Source organism: Condylura cristata, unplaced genomic scaffold (genome assembly GCF_000260355.1).
Source record: "Condylura cristata isolate star-nosed mole 26May11 unplaced genomic scaffold, ConCri1.0 scaffold00034, whole genome shotgun sequence".
Taxonomy (NCBI): Eukaryota; Metazoa; Chordata; class Mammalia; order Eulipotyphla; family Talpidae; genus Condylura; species Condylura cristata.
The window spans coordinates 6,674,870-6,693,257 of NW_004567135.1; the positions used below are offsets into that span (position 1 = coordinate 6,674,870).

The 18,388-nt window shown below is 41.1% G+C and overlaps 2 protein-coding genes across 2 annotated transcripts in view; both read right to left on the reverse strand.

Annotated features, from left to right (window-relative positions):
* The window catches only part of METTL7A (methyltransferase like 7A), a 5,108-nt gene extending 900 nt beyond the window's left edge, over positions 1 to 4,208 (reverse strand). Inside the window, exons 1-2 of the mRNA XM_004692751.2 lie at positions 4,064 to 4,208; positions 3,345 to 3,844 (exon numbers count right to left, since the gene is read on the reverse strand). Of these exons, the coding sequence (XP_004692808.1) occupies positions 3,345 to 3,842 (498 nt within the window). The 5' untranslated portion in view covers positions 3,843 to 3,844; positions 4,064 to 4,208. The remainder of the gene's footprint in view (positions 1 to 3,344; positions 3,845 to 4,063) is intronic.
* A 4,039-nt stretch (positions 4,209 to 8,247) lies between these two features.
* Positions 8,248 to 18,343, reverse strand: TMPRSS12 (transmembrane (C-terminal) protease, serine 12). Its single transcript, XM_004692516.1, has 5 exons — positions 18,145 to 18,343; positions 17,082 to 17,277; positions 14,860 to 15,128; positions 10,910 to 11,052; positions 8,248 to 8,493 (listed from the first exon to the last, which is right to left on the reverse strand). Exons 1-5 carry the CDS (start codon positions 18,341 to 18,343, stop codon positions 8,248 to 8,250), a joined length of 1,053 nt encoding a protein of 350 aa, XP_004692573.1.
* Between the last annotated feature and the right edge of the window lie 45 nt (positions 18,344 to 18,388).

An 18,388-nucleotide genomic window follows, 5' to 3' on the forward strand; every position in this document is an offset into this window, starting at 1 on the left:
TCTGCTGTGCCATGTGGGTCACCTCCGGGGCCGGGATCCAACTCATGCTGAAGTGGCTTTAGCTTCTTAGTGCTGTGCTTTAACCCGGTGTGCCACCAGGGAGGGCTCAAGGGTCTTTATTTTTTAAGACTTATTTATTTATGCTCACAGGAACTGAGGTGCAGGCCAGAGGTGTTGGGGTTGAGAAGATTCACTAGAGACAGAGCAGGGAACAGAACAAGCCTGCTGTGCAAAGTGGGTCACCTCCCTGGCTGGGGACTCACTGCAGTGGCTATGGATAGTTTCATAATGCTGAGACTGAACCCCTGTGCCACCAGGGAGGCCCCATACTTCTATTTTCTTACAATCTTTTAGTCCATCTGGGAATTGTTCTCGGGTTCTGCTTTGTAAACCTGTCAGAACCTTAGGGCCCTTCAGCAGGTGAGTGTGAGTCCCTGGACACACTGTCTAAGACTCAGTTACACCTTCCACCTGCCTACCATTGTGGGACAATCCTATACAGAAGGTCAAGATTATAGACACAACAGAGACTACACAATGGTAGGTCTTCAGACGTTTTCTCCTCTGAGGACTTTGGGGAAGTGGGGCCCAGCACTCACCATGGGAGGGGGGATGGTTGGCCACTTCCAAGCACCCTAGTCTTAGTTATCCCAGACAGCCTGTTTAGAAAGTAGTTCCCGTGGATTCTGTTCTAAGTTCTCAGAATTGGAAAAATTTCCATTTCTTGATTTAAAAAACCAAAAAGTTCCATAGGATAGGACAAGAGACAGGCGAGGCTGCCTTGTGGGTAGAGTGTAGCCAGAGTGCCTGTCACCCAGGGGTTCAGAAAGGGCCTGGATATGCAAATTTGGGGTCAGAAGAGGGAGCTGAGCTAGGGAGCTAGGTTTGGAAGCCATCTGTGTATTTGTGGTAACTGAAAACTTGCAGACTCATGAGATTGCCCAATGTGAGCCAAAAAAGAAACTTCAGTGTTTAGTGGCTGACCGGTCAGCAAAATAGGTCAATATGTTGATGCAGAGAGCACTGTGGTGTAAAGGTAAGAATATCTGTGCTACAGACAATCTTGCAGCTTCAGGGAGTTTCTTTTCCCCCTTCAACTGAAGTAACATTGCATTCTTTCACTATTCGTTGCAGGTGTGCACCATTAAAAATCAACACACGTGTCTGCTCTATTAAATTCACCTGAAAATCCAGTTCTACCCACTGTACAACTTTCCTCTTTTACCAGGTAGCCCTTCCAGGGTCCCCCTTCTTTTCTGGTAACCTTTAATTGGGTAAGTTTCTTAACCTCTGTCAGTCTCTTTCCGCAAACCAAAATGAAAATACTTGCCAGAAAGGACTTGTGAGGGCTAGAATGTGTGATAAAGTTCCTCAGCAGAAAGTGGGTGCTTTGCAGGAGCTAAGGAAGACTACAAGAATCTGATCCCCTATGAGTATTATCAGGAATGGGAAAGCAGATTAATCATCGCTTGCCCTGCAGGGTTTGGTGAGATTAGCCAGCACTGTAGTGTTCTTTGGCTGTAAGGACGGGCTCAGTATAAAACAGGCCTTAAACCTTGACTTCTTTGATGCTGACCTGTCTTTGAACCAGAGACAGAATTATATTACTGCTCTATCACCAAATACTTTTCTTCCTGAGGAACTTCCTCTACTAGAAAAATAAAACTGGGCATTACATAACATCCTTTTTGCCTCGAGTAGTAAATTCAAAGGTCAAGATATTCAGTATTTATGTTCTACCATGTTTAGAATAAAGTCACTTTAAACTAGTTTTTGAAAACCAAAGACAATATGTGACAATTACATACTAGTATAAAGCTTTTCAAACCATACAAGAAGGTATAAAATGAAAACTAATTTCTCCCCCCATCCATCCCACTTCTAAGAGGCAGCCACCGTCAACAGCTTGTCTACATGCTACAGCATATCGTTTGTACAGCTATATTATTAACACACAAGTGTCTATCATATAACACATAATGGCGTATATGGAATCTATAGTAGAATAAACCCCGCTAAATGGGCTTATTCTCAACACAATATTCTACTCCTTAATTCCTTTTCTTCATGTTAACATTGTGTCTTGGAGATTTGTTTTTCATAATAGCATAGATAATTCTTGTTATTTTTGCCACCAGCACAGAACTCCTTTACGCTTTGTGACAATCTACTTGAATAGCCTCCTATTGATAATCTTTTGTTTTTTTTCCAGCTTGAGCTATTTATACTGTAATTAATATCTCTGCATGTGGATGGAGACTTGCATGTTAAAACAGTATAGCTACAGGACAAATCCTACTGGCTCAAGCGTGTGTATACTTTAAATTTTAATACTCTCACACCGCCCTCCAAGGAGGGAGCCACATCCAAAGTGCACAGGGTGCCCCACTGTATCCTCAAGTGGCGGCAACCTTGGGAGCAGCACAGGACAGAGGAAAAATAACTCAAAGTTCAAGTTGTGAGAGACAGGGAGGCCCGGAGGGGCTGTATCTCTGCAGGTGCAGGAACAATTTCCCCACCAGTCACATTTGTTAGTATAAGGTTCTGAAAGGTGAGCAAGTCTGTGGAGAACAAGTCTGGAGGAATGGAGGTGGTGGGTGTGTGGATTGGGGATCCCTAATCCCTGTTTAGGCTTAACATCCTGGCAGGCTGGTTATGCTAATCTGGCCATAATGTCTGTTGCTATTTTCAGCAGATGGCCTCATACCAAGACTTTGTCCTGGTGAGAGAGGCCCCTGCCTGACTCTAGGATTAGCTGAGCCAGCAGCATCTTTGGGCACCAAGCAACATCTCAAGAATAAGGAGTTTGGGGAATCCCCACTGCATCTGCCACCCCACTCCAAAAACATACTGAGCTTAAAAATTTCTGACACTTCTAGGGAAAAACAGTCATTTGCTTTAATTGAGGGTAATGTTGAACCTTTTAATCAGATAACTGGCAGGTTTTATATTTCTTATATTTCTGTCCCAGTTCTTTGCCTATTTTTCTCTATTGTCTCGTTGATCTAAAAAGTCCCGTTGATCTGACTGACTTGATTCTTTGATTATAAACGAAGTTAAAGCCCTTTGCCTATAACCCCCAGAGAATACTTTTTCCAAGTTTGTTTTCATGCCATACCTTGTTCATTGATAGTACTTTATTCTTCCCAGAAGCTTTAACATTTTATGGATTCAGTTGTATCAATCTTTCCTTCCCCACTCTAAGACTTAAAAAAAAAAACCAAAACCAAAAACCAAGTGTCTTCTCTGTAGTTTTAGGTTATCATGCTCGACCCCCCTGAGACTGACAGGGCAGCCTTCCAGGCTCAGGTCGCTCCCAGCCAGCCCTTCTCGCCCCCACTCACCGGCCGCAGCACCCTGTACACCTCCCGGAGAATCTGCTCCTGGTTCTGCACGGAGCACAGGACAAGGGTGCAGACCACCACGTCCACGGAGCCGTCAGCCACCTGGTGCATGTTCTCCCCCGCGGCCACCTCGAAGCGCTCGAACTGCAGGTGCCGGTTCTTGGCAACACTATCGATCAAGAACTTCTCGAAGTTGGGGTTGGGGTCAATACAAGTCACCTTGCACCCCGGCGGGAAGAACTTGAAGTTGGCCCCGGTGCCGCAGCCTAACTCCAGCAGGGAGAGCTTCCCGGAGGCGCCCGCAAACTCCTGCAGGTTGCTGAAGAGCTCCCGCTTCTTGCCCATCATCTGCTCGTTATACATCACGGTGAACTTCCGCATGAAGTAGGGAAACAATTTCTTACATATCGAACTCCACACGCCCAGAAAGTGCAGCAGGTACATGGGAAATGCCAGGGCGCCGACGACCAGTCGGAGGACAAAGATAGTAAGTGCCATTACTCAGAAGAGGGAAAAAAACAAAACAGGTCAGCAGTTAGACTCAACCCTTGTCATTTGGCCGAGGAAAGAACGGTGCTGAGAAGGCTCAGCTCAAGGCAAGTGGACTTGAAGCATCCACTTTGCTCAATTAATACACAGCAAGAGCTGACTCACTGCTTAGCTTCCATGAAGCCAAAAGAGAGGGATCCCAGCTTCTCCTCAGAAGGAAAGTTGGTTACCTGATGCCAGCTCTCGTCCTGGTTCTCCTCCTCGGGGTTTGCAGAGGCCGTGGCTCGCTGGCCGCTAGTTTCCTGCTGGAGTTTTTATAGGCAACAGCACTCCCACCCTTCGGGCTTCCATTGGCCTCTGCCAGGAAAACAATTCGTGGGTGGAGCCCGAGCAGGCCAGGAGGGCTGGCCCGGTCCTTTATTGGCAACGTCACCACCACCCCGCCTACTCCTAAGTCTCCCCACACCCCCGACACCTCGCTATCAGTCCCCAGCACACACGCTTACGCACAAACGCCCCGCCCGCTTTTTAAGAAAGAAGTGACAGGGTAGGGTGCCCCCTGGCCACACGCGGTTAAGAAATCTCTCTTTTGCATTCCCGGCTGAAGTGCTCAGACCTGGTAACAACAGGATTTTTCATAGGTCAGGGTTTGGGGGCCCCCCATCTTTTAAAGGAAAAGTTTCAACTTCAAATTGTACCCAACTACTGCATTTCTCAGCTAGTGTAGTTAAAAATAGCCCCCAGGTGGAGTGGGGAATGGGATCAAAAACGGGGTGGGGGGTGGGGGGGTGGAGAGGGAAGTGCACGGGATTATGGTGATGGCACACGGGTGACTTGGTGATGGGAAACCCGTGGGGATTACAATTGAGGTGGAAAAAAATGTACAAAATGGTGTAAAAAAACTGTTATAATAAATAAATAAAATTTAAAAATAAGGTCAAAAAAATTAGCCCCCAGAATTCACATTTGGGAAGCTAAAGGTTTCAGAAAATAGCTTAAGGCGTCCCTCTGCTTTTCACCCGGCAGGAGCTGCTTAGGGGAAACAGAAAGTTTCAAACAAAGGCACTAGGTGTCCAGCAGGGTGATAGGGAGCGCTGGAGCTGGAGGGCACAGCTCTGGCTGCTGCGAAGTCCTCTTACTGCTGAGCAACTGTTTCTGCTCAGCGAAACTGTTGTTGGCTTCTAAAAAGCAACTGGAAATTTCTTTAAGTAAGGTGTAACCCCCGTCTTCCAGATTGCCAGCTGTCTGATTGAAGCTTACCTTAAAGATTCAACTCCTGTCTCTTGCCATTTGGCGCTGACAGGTGGCCTGAGCTGTGGTCACATTGCTGGTGACTCACACGGGAAGTCTCCAGGACTCGGTAAGTCATTTTGAGTTGTGGGGAGCCCCACTGGTCGCCTGGGCTGGGGGTGGGGAGAACTGGGTGCCAGACAACTCCTAAAAGCACGGCCAGGTGATTTCACCTGGAGATTCATTCCTACCTGGTTTCTGTACTTCCTGTCACTCTCACCTAATCAGACTGCATCACTGTACTTTCTGCTCTGTGGCTTTTCTGTTCTGGCTCCCTGGTGATAGCCAGTTTGGCCTCTGGTTTAAAGTACTGTGTTGTTTTGGTCTGCTTGGGTCTGTCACAGAGCTCTCTCTAGTTAGAGGTGGGGTGGTGGCATGGCCTTCACCCCAATAATTCTTCCGTAGAGCTGAGTGAGGATACTGAGAAATCATGTTTCAGTAAAATTTTTGTATCAGTTTCTGGGTCTTTTCAGTATTCTTAAAAAAAAAAATTACTTATTTATGCATACAAGAAAGAACTGGGGTGTAGGCCAGAGTTGCAGGGGGCGTGATTGGGGGGCCGTGAGAGGGTTCACCAGAGACAGTGTGGGGAACAGAACAAGCAGCTTGACTGAAATACACAGCTGAGGGGAGCAGTGGGCAGGGATTGAACTCATGCTGCAGTGGCTTTGGGCAGCTTCACAAGGCTGCGCTTTAACCTATTGCACCACCAGGGAGAGCCCCCTTTTCAGTATTCTTATTTGTTTTCACCTGCACTTTGGACTGGAGCCCAACATTTTACCATTTAAATACATTGCATAGGACCCCTCCCTGGTGGCGCAGCGGGTTAAAGCACAGCACTAAGAAGCTTAAGGCCACTTCCTCTGAGTTGGATCCCCGCCTGCCCGGAGATCCACATGGAGTGGCAGACCTCTCCTGAACCACCCGCTGCTCCCCTCAGCAGTGGACTTTCTCGATCTGCCTGTTCTGTTCCCCACTCTGTCTCTGGTGAATCCTCTCACCCTCCACATCTCTGGCCTGTACCCCGGTTCTGTATAAATAAATAAATAAATAAATTTTTAAAAAAATACATTGCATAAGTTTGCTCCTGAAAAGTAACAGCATCCCACACATATCCCTTTGCATAACTAACCTGGTGATCAGTTCTGCAAAAAACTTGGAAAACAGGACTAACATAAGATCAACTACCTAAACAGTAGACAATCATTGGAAAATATTCCTGGTGACACCAACAGCAGTGAAGTTTCTGGCATCAAGCCTTGGCAACACAGCCCCAAAGCCAAGTCACCTCAGGACCCAGGGGCCTCCAAGAGCATGGAGACTTAACACTGCCTTTCAAAAGACAATCATGTCTGTGCCTGTATTAGTAACTTGCCCCTGTCCCTCTGGGGAGACATGGAGAAAATGTCTGGGTATATCTGGCATGAAATGTTCTGAGTATCTCTGACTTCTGCCTTGCAGGTGGGACTTAACCTCGAGCAGACCTTGACCTCAGGCCTCGTGTGGGTGTGCCCTCCTTGCACAGACAAAGGGTCTGTGCAATTACCCTTTGTTTCAACATTTGGATAAGTCCATGACTTACCTTGATGGGACGGGAAATGTTCACTTTAAAACTGGCAAATGTAAAAAAAAAAAAAATCAAAACCAAAAAACTGGCAAATGTCTCACCTGCCAAGAAATGTGCTTTTCCTCAGCAAATAAGAGAGATTGAATATGACTTGCACCACCACCTCTTTAACTCCCTATTTTGATAAAAATCCAATTTAGTTGTCTTTTCCTTTTATGGCCCACCCTTTTAGGAGCTATGAAGCATAGGTACTCAGTAAAATAACTGGACCTGTCTCCAGCTCTCTTTGGAAGAGTGACTGCTCTTCTGCTGGGTTCTAGAGTCAGATCATGCTGGGACGCTGAGGCCACCAATGGGTCACTCTTCCCCCTGTGTGTACTATTGCCTAAGAAATGTGAGTGCCCCATTTCTGTCTGTGCCCCCAAAGTATATATATGCATTTGTGGTGGTCCCCATAACAGGTACCCAAATGCCTTCTACCCAAATCTTATATAGAACTGAGGCCCATGCACACCAAGTTGGACAATGTGAATGTTACTGGGGAATTCATTGAGCACAGTGGAGTCATCATCCTGGTAAGTCTGGGACTCATTCTCCAGGGCTCAAAACCAAAAGAGCAGTTGGACTTATCCTGGCTTAAGGGGGGAATGACAGTATGTCTGGCCACGCACGCCACTGGGAGGTTTTACATCTCATGAAACTACTCTAAAAAAATCTAATGAGACCCTCCTTGGTTTCGCAACAGGTTAAAGCACAGTGCTGCAAAGCTATCAGCAGCTGCTTTGGCTAGAGTTCGACCCCGGCCAGGGATTTACTCCCCACTTCATTTCAGGCAAATCCTCTCACCACCCTGCACCCCTGCATTTACCTGTATGCGTAAGTGAATAAATCTTTTTAAAAAAACCAAAAAAATCTAATGGCTAGTCAAAACTATTTTCTAAACATGTGATCCATAACCTGGTAATGACTACACTATGCCTGGGCAGCCAAGATTCCAGACATTCTACTCTGTTGCTGCCCTATCTAAACACCAATAGTTCTATAAACATCCTGACAGCCCAACAGTGCTGGGAGTTTTGACTCCTTGCTTGATGTAGTAAAACTCTCTCCTACTTGGTCTGGTCTTTTGACACAGACCAAGCAATCAGGCCTCAGTGTTTGGTAACAAAACAGGTTTTGAGAAGCAGAAACAGCATGACATTCAAAAGAATACAAATAGTTCAAATAAGATTAAACTTAAAGGGAAGGAGTTTTATTAATTTAACAGAACCGCTTTCAAATCAGTTATAAACTTTATCATTGGATATTTATATACAGAGTATGTACTTAACCGAATATTTTATACAAACTCTAGGAAAGTGTTTTAAATGCAACATACATATCCAGAAGCATCGATTAAGTGCCAAATTTATAACTGTATATACAACATGTCACATTCCTTTTATTCCAAAATTATTCACATGAAAACTCTAAAGTGGACAATTACTTGCCAAAAGGATAAATGATTTTCATTATAGAGAACATGGGGGGGGGCACCACAAAAATATTTTTGAACATTTATGGAGTTAGTAAGACAACAGAACCTAAGAACACGAGGACCTGTCCAAGCAGCACATGTATGTCAGCTATGCCATTGCTCTCCAGCTTGAGGTGATCTGTCAGCCACTTCTGGTGGAAGGATGGCCCGCTATACACGCCAGGGAAATTTTTTCGACCACAGCCGTGTCCGTAACTGGTTATTCCCATCACAAAAAATCGGTTATGTTCTGGTAAGTAGCACATTAATGGTCCACCACTATCACCCTATCAAAAAAGTCCCATAATAGTGTTAGTTACTTTTAGTAGTGTTTAAGCAGCAGTAAAGTTGGAATAAATTAATCACATTAGACATTTCAATATACTTTCAAAGATCCAACGATTTTAAATTTTATATTCCAACTCAAATAGCCTGGCATGGCAGAGGATCGTACAACTTGAGGATAAACCTCTATTTGCATAATTTTGGAACAGAATGCCATAAATCATTTTTTATATTTAATTACAATTACTCAGGATAAATGTCATTTAGGAAAATGTGCAAAATATTGTAAATTTGTCTTTTAGGAAAGTTCTATTGCCTAATGCTATGTGCAAAGATGTATTAAGGAGTGAAACACTACACAGCTGTGAAAAAGATGAAAACATGCCTTTTGCAACAATATGGATGGAACTAAGTGAAATAAGTCAGAAAATGAAAGACAGTTACCAGGGGGTCTCACTTATTTATGGAATAAAAATAACCAGATAAAGCACGCTGGCAAAACACATCAAAAATAACTCTTAAGATTCTGGAAGTGGTGGCTCTGGAGCCCTCGCAATGGTAAGTGAAGGATGTACACTTCAGGATATGAAGCTGTACTCCAAAATTAGAGTGGATTATTAATATTTGATTGAATAAAAGATTCAGGATGAATTATTTTGGGATGTGTACGTGTGTACGGCTTTTTAGCTAGAAGAAATAAGTTACTGGACATCTTGCAAGATACAGAATCTAAATAATAACATTGGCTAATGGGGAAATAACAGGAATACACAGCCATGCCTCTCAATAGTATTATAAATAACATATCTCTGTAATGGTTTCTACAAGACTGTTAATGTAGCAACACTATTTTTTAGGGCTGTTAATCACTCGAAACAACCAGTACACTGCTTCTACGCCTAAAGATTAAAAAGTATGTTCGTAATTCTCTAGATAAAGCAGGCATTGAATAATTATTTTTTGATGATGAGAATGTACTATGAATGCAATTTGAATTGGATTCTTTGCTGTTTTACTGAGCAAGATGATTCTGGAAAAGGAAACAGAAAAATAAACTGAATTTCAGACATCAGAATGAGCAGGCAAAGATCACTATATGAGACAATGCTTGGAAGTGAAGCATTGATGAATTCAGAAATAACAAAGAAAATAGAAATGAAAAAAAGATACAGAAAGCATGAGAAAAATAAAATATAAATAAACTGGATTTCATAAAAAATCAAAACCTCTTGTGTTACAAATTATATAACATCAGGAGGCTAAAAAGAGTCAATGGCAGAAGAGTCAACAATAAAATATTAAAAAGAATAGCAAATATTAAGATATTTGCTAACTAGGAAGGGGCTTGTATCAGATTATATAAATAACACTGAGTTATTAATAAAAAGATAAATAACAATTTTACAATGTGTATTAATATTTTACTCATTTGTGGCATTGAATGTTACAATAGGAATGAACCTTGAAAGAAGTATGTTAAGTGAAAGATTTTCAGTCACAAAAGAGTGTATTGAGTGGCTCCATTCATAAGAAATTTCAAGGCAAACGGCAGCGACTCCTCATGCAGGTAGGTCATTTTTTTTTTTTTTTAAAGATTTATTTATTCATATAGAACTGGGGTACAGGCCAGAGATGCGGAGGGTGAGAGGATTCACCAGAGACAGTGGGGAGCAGAACAGGCAGAGCGACGAAGTACACTGCTGAGGGGAGCAGCGGGCAGGTCAGGAGAGGTCTGCCGCGCCATGTGGTCACCTCTGGGGCAGGCGGGAATTGAACTCATGCATAAGTGGCTTTAGCTTCTCAGGGCAGTGCTTTAACCCGCTGCGCCACCAGGGAGGGCCAGGTAGGTCATTTTTAAGGACGACAAACTCTATTAGAATTGGACTGTACGTTTTGTAAATATACTGGGAAAAAAAAACAACAAACCATTGAATCGTACACTTTCAAGTGAGTGAACTGTATGTATGGAAATTGTAGCTCAATACAGGTAGTATTATTAGAAAGGGGAAAAAGTGCTCAAGGCATTTTTTGCTGAAGGCTGAGCATGATGATGGGAACTGGAATGAGGCAACTTTAGGTCAGAGACATTGTGTGGGGTGAGGAGGGAGATGGAGCAGACAGGTCTGGGAAGAGCACCAGCGACTGTGGTGATGGTGTGTGGGGGATGGTGGTGGGGATGTCACGGGGAGACAACACACTGTACAAAAGTGAACGATGAGATAATGAATATATTTTAAAAATGAAAAAAAAAAGAGATTGGGGTTAAAAAAGGCGAAGGAATGAGGAATTCTAGAGGATGTGGCTTGTTGGAATAAATAAGAAAAAAAGAATTTTAGTACTTTTAGCCTTGATAATCAAGACTTCACCAGAAAATGGTCAAATTAGAAAATATTTCTAAGGAAAATTATTTGGTCTTACCCTACAAGTGTCAAAAGATCCTTCTTCATCACCTGCACAGAATGAAGTGTGAGGAATTATTCCCCCATAACTCTTCTCAGAATTACAAATGTTTCGAGAAATATAATGCACTTCTGCTACCTGTAACGTATTTGTAACATTACCTATTAACAAAAAAAAAATAGGAATAGATTATTTTGGAGAGCAGGAATTTTGACGGTGATTTATAATGCTCATTTTTTACAGTGTTGCAAGCCAACATCACCTCAATAAAAAAAACCCAAATATTCATGTTTAATTGGTTTTCTTTTCAAAATGACTAATTCAAAAATTACATAACACTATAGAAGTATGTTCACCAAAATTTTATTGATAGTTATCTCTAGAGAGTTGAAGTTTCTGGTTATGTTATTTTTTTTTAAACAAGTAGAAACTATAAAATATTGATTTTTTAAAACTTTTTAAAAAAGACTTTTATTTATGCATACAGAACTGGGGTACAGGCCAGTGCTGCAGGGGTGGTGAGAGGATTCACCAGAAACAAAGTGGGGAGCAGAACCGGCAGATCGAGAAGTCCACTGCTGAGGGGAGCAGCGGGCGGGTCAGGAGAGGTCTGCCGCGCCATGTGGGTCACCTCTGGAGATCGAACTTACACTGAAGCAGCTGCAGCCAGCTTGCAGTGTTGTGTCCTAACCAAAGGGCCATATTTATGCTATATTTGCTTTTGTATTTCTTGACAGTCTCACAAAAGGATCTATAGTTTTTACAAAGTAAACCTACATCAAAACTCTCAAAGATTAAATAAAAAGGTAAGCCTTGAGGTAATTTTATGTGTTTTTTTATTTATTATTATTTATTTATTTATGCATACAAGAGCTGGCATATAGGCCAGAGGTGCAGTGGTGAGAGGATTCACCAGAGACAGAGTGGGGAGCAGAACAGGTAGAAGAACTCAATCTTATGTTTTAAGTTGTGAATAATTTTCACTAAATTTTCTAGCAATGTTAAGTCCTCAAAGATAGTGAACATGAAAATAAAACAGACTTAGTGTATAACACTAACTTCTCTGCTAATTTCTGAATATAAACTGGTTTACTATATGAAAACACAAGACAGCACTTCAGGAACCATTAAAAGACAGTATTGTGAAAATTAATCTACAGAAAAGCTATTAAACCAGCAGCATCTGATCACATCAGCTTGTCTCACGTGGTAGCTGAGTATTCTGTGTGTCCTGCATCCTTTCCCAACTTTTCTAGTAAGAGACAGTATTCCCTTGATTCTAAGCGGCAAGTAATTCAGCTTTTCCTCCCACAGAACCCCTTTCTCCTGGTGACACTGCTGGGTGTAGGGGTGAGCCTGTATGAGTAAGTCTGCTCGTTTGGAACATGTCAGCATTTGTTAAACTGAAGCTGATGAGTGCTCAGCTGTAAGTCCAAATAGCCCGTAGCCACAATTCTAACCTTATGAGGACAAACATTCTGAGAGCACAGAGTCACCATGCAGAGTGAACAGGAATAAGGAAATAGAACCACAATAGGAGCTAATGGCATTCACATTCCGAGACAGATATTTCTTAGAAGTCAGCCACATTTCTGCCATTTAATTAAAAAAAAAAAAACTGGCAGCATATGAAAGGATTTATATATACATAATTTATGGAATAATAAATACCTGTGAACCTACCACCCACTTTATGAACCATAACAATATTACTAGTGTGTACTGGTGTAGGGCTATTCAAAATAACCAGAGATTGTCAAAGTGAGCAATAGTGAGAGCCCAGAAACAGATGTCTGGGTTTTCTATTCTATCCCACTGGTCACTCAGAAGATGCTTGCACAGATAGAACACTAATTACTATAGACTGAGAATAAACCTTGATTTCTGCGTGGTAATTCTTCCAATGTATTGTGCTTCTGTCGGTGTGTCTTGGCTACTCGTGAATCTTTTAGAATGAATTGTTTCTCTGAAAACTCATGTCAAGGATTATCTTTCTCTAGTTTATTCAGTTTCAATTAGCTATGACTTCAGTTTCCATTAGCTATGACTTCTTTATATTGATTTCCTAGTCAAGAATAAAGTATACTGTTCTGTTTATTTAGGTATTCCTTAATATCTTTATTTTAGGATTTTGTCCCCAGACAATTGTTAGACTTGTTTCTATCAATAGCTGCTCAATCATTTTGCTATTATTGCAAATGCTAACTTTTCTTTTTCAACATATTACTGTGAAAAATTTCAAATACAAAGCAAAGATGAAAGAATTTCTCAGTGAATAGCCATATAACCACCTCCCACTTGGTTTAATCTCTTAATATTTTTTTAACTCTGTAGTAACTTTGGCAACTTTTTATTTAGATATAATTTAAAAATCATAATGCAGCTATTTGACAGACCTGGAGCAGTTACAGTCTGCAGCTAAGGTTTCCACTACAAGTGCAAGAAAAAGTGTCCTCTCACTTTGTCTGATTTTGGCAGCTAGGACTGAATTGGGGGAATACAAGAGAGGAAAATACTAATAATATAGGATACACTTCAATGGTTTAAAAGAAGTTATAGAAGCATAGCAAAAATAGTACAAAGAACTGTCAAGTGCATTTTACTCAGACCCACCAGTTATTTACCTGTCACATCGGCATTATCATTTGTTCTTTGTGTTTATATTTTCCTGAACTATTTGAAAGTGAATGGCAGACAATGTTCCCCAATGTCCACAAATGCTTTAGTGTGTATTTCTTAATCACACTGTCTTATGTATCCACAGATTATCAAGATCAGAAAATTCAACAGTGCCACAAGTTAATCACCTTTCCTTGATTGTGAGTATTAAGCAACAAACTTCCAAAGAACAGAATATGAAAACTGAGTAAGTTTAAACCTGGCAACATATGCCTTAACCAAGTTTATCAAGGTTAGTATCGCTGTTGAAAACTCACATGGCCTTTGAGAAAATGGTGAAACGAAGAACATCTCTGTGGCCTTCCCCCAAACCTGTAAGCCCAAACTGAGGGACCTACCAGAAAGACCTGACCAATACTCCTCAAAACTGGTAATGTCATAAAAAACAAGAGACAACACTAAGAAATCACCACATGCCACAGAAGACTGAGGAGGCATAAGAGTAAATAGAACATGCTGTCCTAAATGGACTCCTGGAACATAAAATCAACAGCATGTAAGATCTGGCTATATTAAAATAAAGTCCAGAATTTTGTTAATGTGTTGTACAAATATTAGTTTCTCTGTTTTTATTGGGGTATAAAAAAACTGACATAGCATTATTTCAGATGTACAATATAGAACTCAGTATTTGTAGATATTGTAAAATGATCTACACAGTAAGCCTGTGTAACATCTGTCACCTGCTCTGTTCAATGTTGCTTATGTAGGAATAACAACATTAACTCCTTAACTTTAAATGTATTTTGGGAGTATTAGACAAAGTAAATATATTTAGTATAGTAAATGCTCCCAAGTGGTAGCTGTTGTTATTACCCAAGACAGAGGCTGTGTCTTAAGATTTTCCGTCCCATTACTCAGTCAACACTAAGTGCCTCTGTATGCACTAAAGAAAATCCATGGCCATCAACTTGTTTGATATGAAACCGGTTACTGAACAAAAAGGACATTAAATTTGATTCCTCAGAGCCAGAGGTTGCTGTGTAAGATTTGCAACACTGTTGTTCAGCAGTTCCATTACCCATGAGTCTCAGAAACTACAGTTATTATTTGGAATCCTTTTTTCTGAGGTCATCTGAATATTCAAGTGTCTTGGCATAAAATCAGAAAAAATTCTATTTATGTTTTGGAAGATAATTTTGTTTTTCCCCAAGGAAGAAAGTCTACTCACAGACCAAAAAGACATTTCCTATTCACCAGTTCATAAAGAACCTATTTTTCAAATTCATGGTATAAAGAGATCAAGAAATAATAATGGATATAATCAATAAAATTCAGACTATAATTACCTTCTTCTTTTGTTCTTCCCCAGCCACTTATAAAACACTTTGTGCTTTGGTTCAGGTTTTGGAAGACATCAAATGGCAGACAAATTGGCTGGATATAGTCATTATATCGCACTGCTTTTTTTAAATGAAAAAGAGCTATATCACTGAAGTAAGATTGCAAATTGAAGTCTGGATGGATAATGATGGCTTTAACTTTCACCTTCTTGTTGTGTGTCTGTTTCCCACCTATATTATTAGTTCCGATCACAACTCTCCACATCAAAGGATCACTGAAAGAGAATAAATGTTTTTAGAAACATGCTATTTAACTAGGTAGATAATTCTTAATATCCCACTATCTTTTGTTTTTCTCATGTTAGATTAATAACAAAAAATGTAGTCTCTCATTAACATAAAGCCACATCAAATGAAAATCTAAATATCATGACATATTTTGCTTTAACAGCACTGCTTTAAGCTTGTTTGAAATAATGGCATATTTTCGTTTCCAAACATACTTAGCTCCTATTATTTGCTTTAATTTATATTCAGACCATAAGATTAAAAAGAAAAAAAAAACCCAACACATTGTAAAAACTACAAAACCTTGATGAAAGAAATTAAAGAAGACATAGACAAATGGAAAGACACTCCTTATGCCCTGTTCATGGATCAGAGATTGCTTAAGACAACACCCCAAAGTCATTTATACATTCAATGTACATTTACATTCAGATACATATTCAAACCCCTATAAAAGTTCCAATGATTTCTTTTTCAGAACTAGAGAAACATGTCCTAAGACATATATACCATGTCAAGTGACCCCAAATAATCAAAATAACCTTGGGGGTGAGGGGAATGATGTGGAGACTCTGTTTCCTGGTTTCAAAACTTACTTGAAGCTACAGTAGTCAAACAGTGTGGTCCATGTGTAAGGCGAGGCATTACACCAATGGAAAAGAAAAGAATAGAGAGTTCAGAATAGCATCAAGAAAATGAAAAGGCAAGCCACAGAATGGGAGAAAATATCTGTAAATCATATATTTGATAAGATAATAATATCCAATAATGTATGAATTAACGTAGGAGGCAGATTAAAGGAGCTAGACTTTTAAAATGTCTTTCTAAATTCCAAGATTCTATGACAATACAGCAAGTCACATTACTTGTTAAAGGTGATATTTCTCGTAGGTTGGGGAACCTTACTGGAAGCTACTGCCCTCCAACATGGCAGGGAGGACCAGCATGCAAGTATACCCACTCCAAACTCACTGTTCTCCATACTGCAGCAAAGCAGCAAACCAGGAAAAGCACAATGTCAGGACTTAGTAATAGGAGAGAAGTGTTTTAAAAAATATCTTCAAGCAGGTTTTTCGTCTCCCAGTTTAAGATTTGAAAATAGCTGAAAGCCATTTTCAGATGATATGTTAGAAAACAGTCACAAATCACCGCATCTGGGAGAACAGAACTGATTCCTAACTGAAACATTTTTCTAAATCTAATTTTAATATTTCCCATTTTAAAATCTCTGTTTCTCAAAAGGCCAGTTTACAGAGCTAAAATGTATGTTTGAAAATGCAGTGTGCAGATTAAAACTTTATGTATCTCAGCCAGAAGGCTGGTTGCCCTCAACTGAATTCTGAAATTCTTAAAGTCTTTCAGCCTTCTCCAAGATAGCTGTTCTCTTAAAAGTTAAATTCTTAATGGAGACTGAATGATAGGGACCATGTTTCCTTAAGGATTTATCTTATGTCTTTGTATGATTTTATTTCATTTTATTTTGTGATAAATCCTATTTCTCCATAAATAATATTGCTTGCAGACTCAACATTTGTTTCCAATAAAGCAGGTCAATCCTACATTAGGTGCCAGCAATACATAATAAAAAATGTAGTCCTCATTTTCAAAGAAGTTATGCCTAATGAAAAAAATACAAACACGTGGTTACAATATAATAATTTCAGAAGTTAAAAGAAATGTTTCATTATTTAAAACAGAGTCCAACAAACTGTCAGCCACAGACCAGATCTAGTTTGTCACCTGCTTTTCTAACAGCCCATAAGCAAAAAATGGTTTTACACTTTTACATGGTTGGAAAAAATCCAAAATAAAAGTGTTTTGTTCAAATTTCAATACCTACAAACAGGGTGTAACTGAACATGGCTGAAGTGAAATGGGCCTTTATCACTTCAAAATAACTCCTAGGAGAATAAAATAGGAGTAGTATTCTGGATACCTACCTAGAGTCTTTAATGCAGTGAGCCGCTGTGAGGACCCACCTTTCTTTTACTATGCTACCTCCACATATGTGAACAAGAGTGTTGCCAGACTGAATCTGCAGGCTAACGATCCATGGCCATGAGCCAACTTGAGCTTCTGTGCCCCCTATAATCCGAGACCCTTTCAACACATTCGTAAGCGGTGCTATTCCACAGTCTAAAAATAAAAAATGATATATTATTTATTAAATGGCCTGAACAGCTAATATATGTATTACTTCCTAGTCTTTTTTTTTTATCTAGAATTTATTTACTTATATTTTACATCATTTTTCATTTCTGTACACTGTTCTCTCTCTTCTCAGGTGTAGTCCCATAGAATTCCCACCACCAGTTCACCATCACCATAGTCCCTTGTGCTCTTCCTGCCCTCATTCTGACCCTTTCCCTCCGCCTTCCCTGCAGAATGTCTGATTTATAGTTGTCTGTTTATTTTTTAACTCCTAGTCTTAACACAGTAACACTCTTCCAAATCCTTATTTTAAAAACCGAGAAAGCATGCAGACACCTGTAAAAGGCCCCTATTCTAAGATCAACCTTAAAGGCAGGTGGAGACAAACTCGCCCTGATTATTTACAAACAGGCAGAGATTCAATCGACACCATTCCCCTCGTTTAACGATTGTATTTCCCCCAATGGTTGTCAACTGAGTGCAGTTTCTCTGGCCAGGTATCACGTTCTCCCTGGGGCGGTGATTAATGAATCTGGGCCTGGTGAATCAAGTTAACCTTTCCAGCCTTAATAATATCAGATCGCCTACTTTCAACTCTGAACTGCCATGGACTATGCGTAACGCAGGCGTGACAAACCTCAGGGGGAATGGGGGCTCACACGCCCCCCCCAAGGGATGGGCATCTTACTACCTGCACGGCCACCGCCGCGTGTACTAGTCCTTCGCCTCCTCCTGTCACAATTGCTGGCTATTTTTAAAGGCCGCTGGAGCGGCACACAGGGAGGACCCAGACGAAACGCTACAAACGTGGGGAACGGCACGAGGGCCGTCTGCCGAGGAGTGGACAGATACTGCCCTTTGGGACCGACTCCACCCAGCTCTGAGCGGACTCAGTCTTCCCCGTGCTCAGGGGGGTCCCGGGCTCCCGGGGGCTGCCGGCCTGTTCCCGAGCAGGTCCTCGCCCGCTCTTTTCCGACAGCGAGTAGAGTTCTGAGCACAGGAGCGAGCTGCCCACGAGCAGCAACGCCGCGCTCAGGAGCCGCAGCCCCATGTCGGAACTCGTGTGCGCAAGATGGCGGCGGATTTCCCGCCCGCA

Bases quoted from the DNA above. Each gene is read 5' to 3' on its own strand.
- TMPRSS12 (XM_004692516.1), bottom strand. From the start codon at position 18,343: ATGGGGCTGCGGCTCCTGAGCGCGGCGTTGCTGCTCGTGGGCAGCTCG. The intron at 17,278-18,144 runs GTATCTGTCCAC...TTTTATTTTTAG, and splicing joins GGAGTCGGTCCCAAAGGGCA to ACTGTGGAATAGCACCGCTT. The intron at 8,494-10,909 runs GTAAGACCAAAT...CTTTTTTGATAG, and splicing joins GATCTTTTGACACTTGTAGG to GGTGATAGTGGTGGACCATT.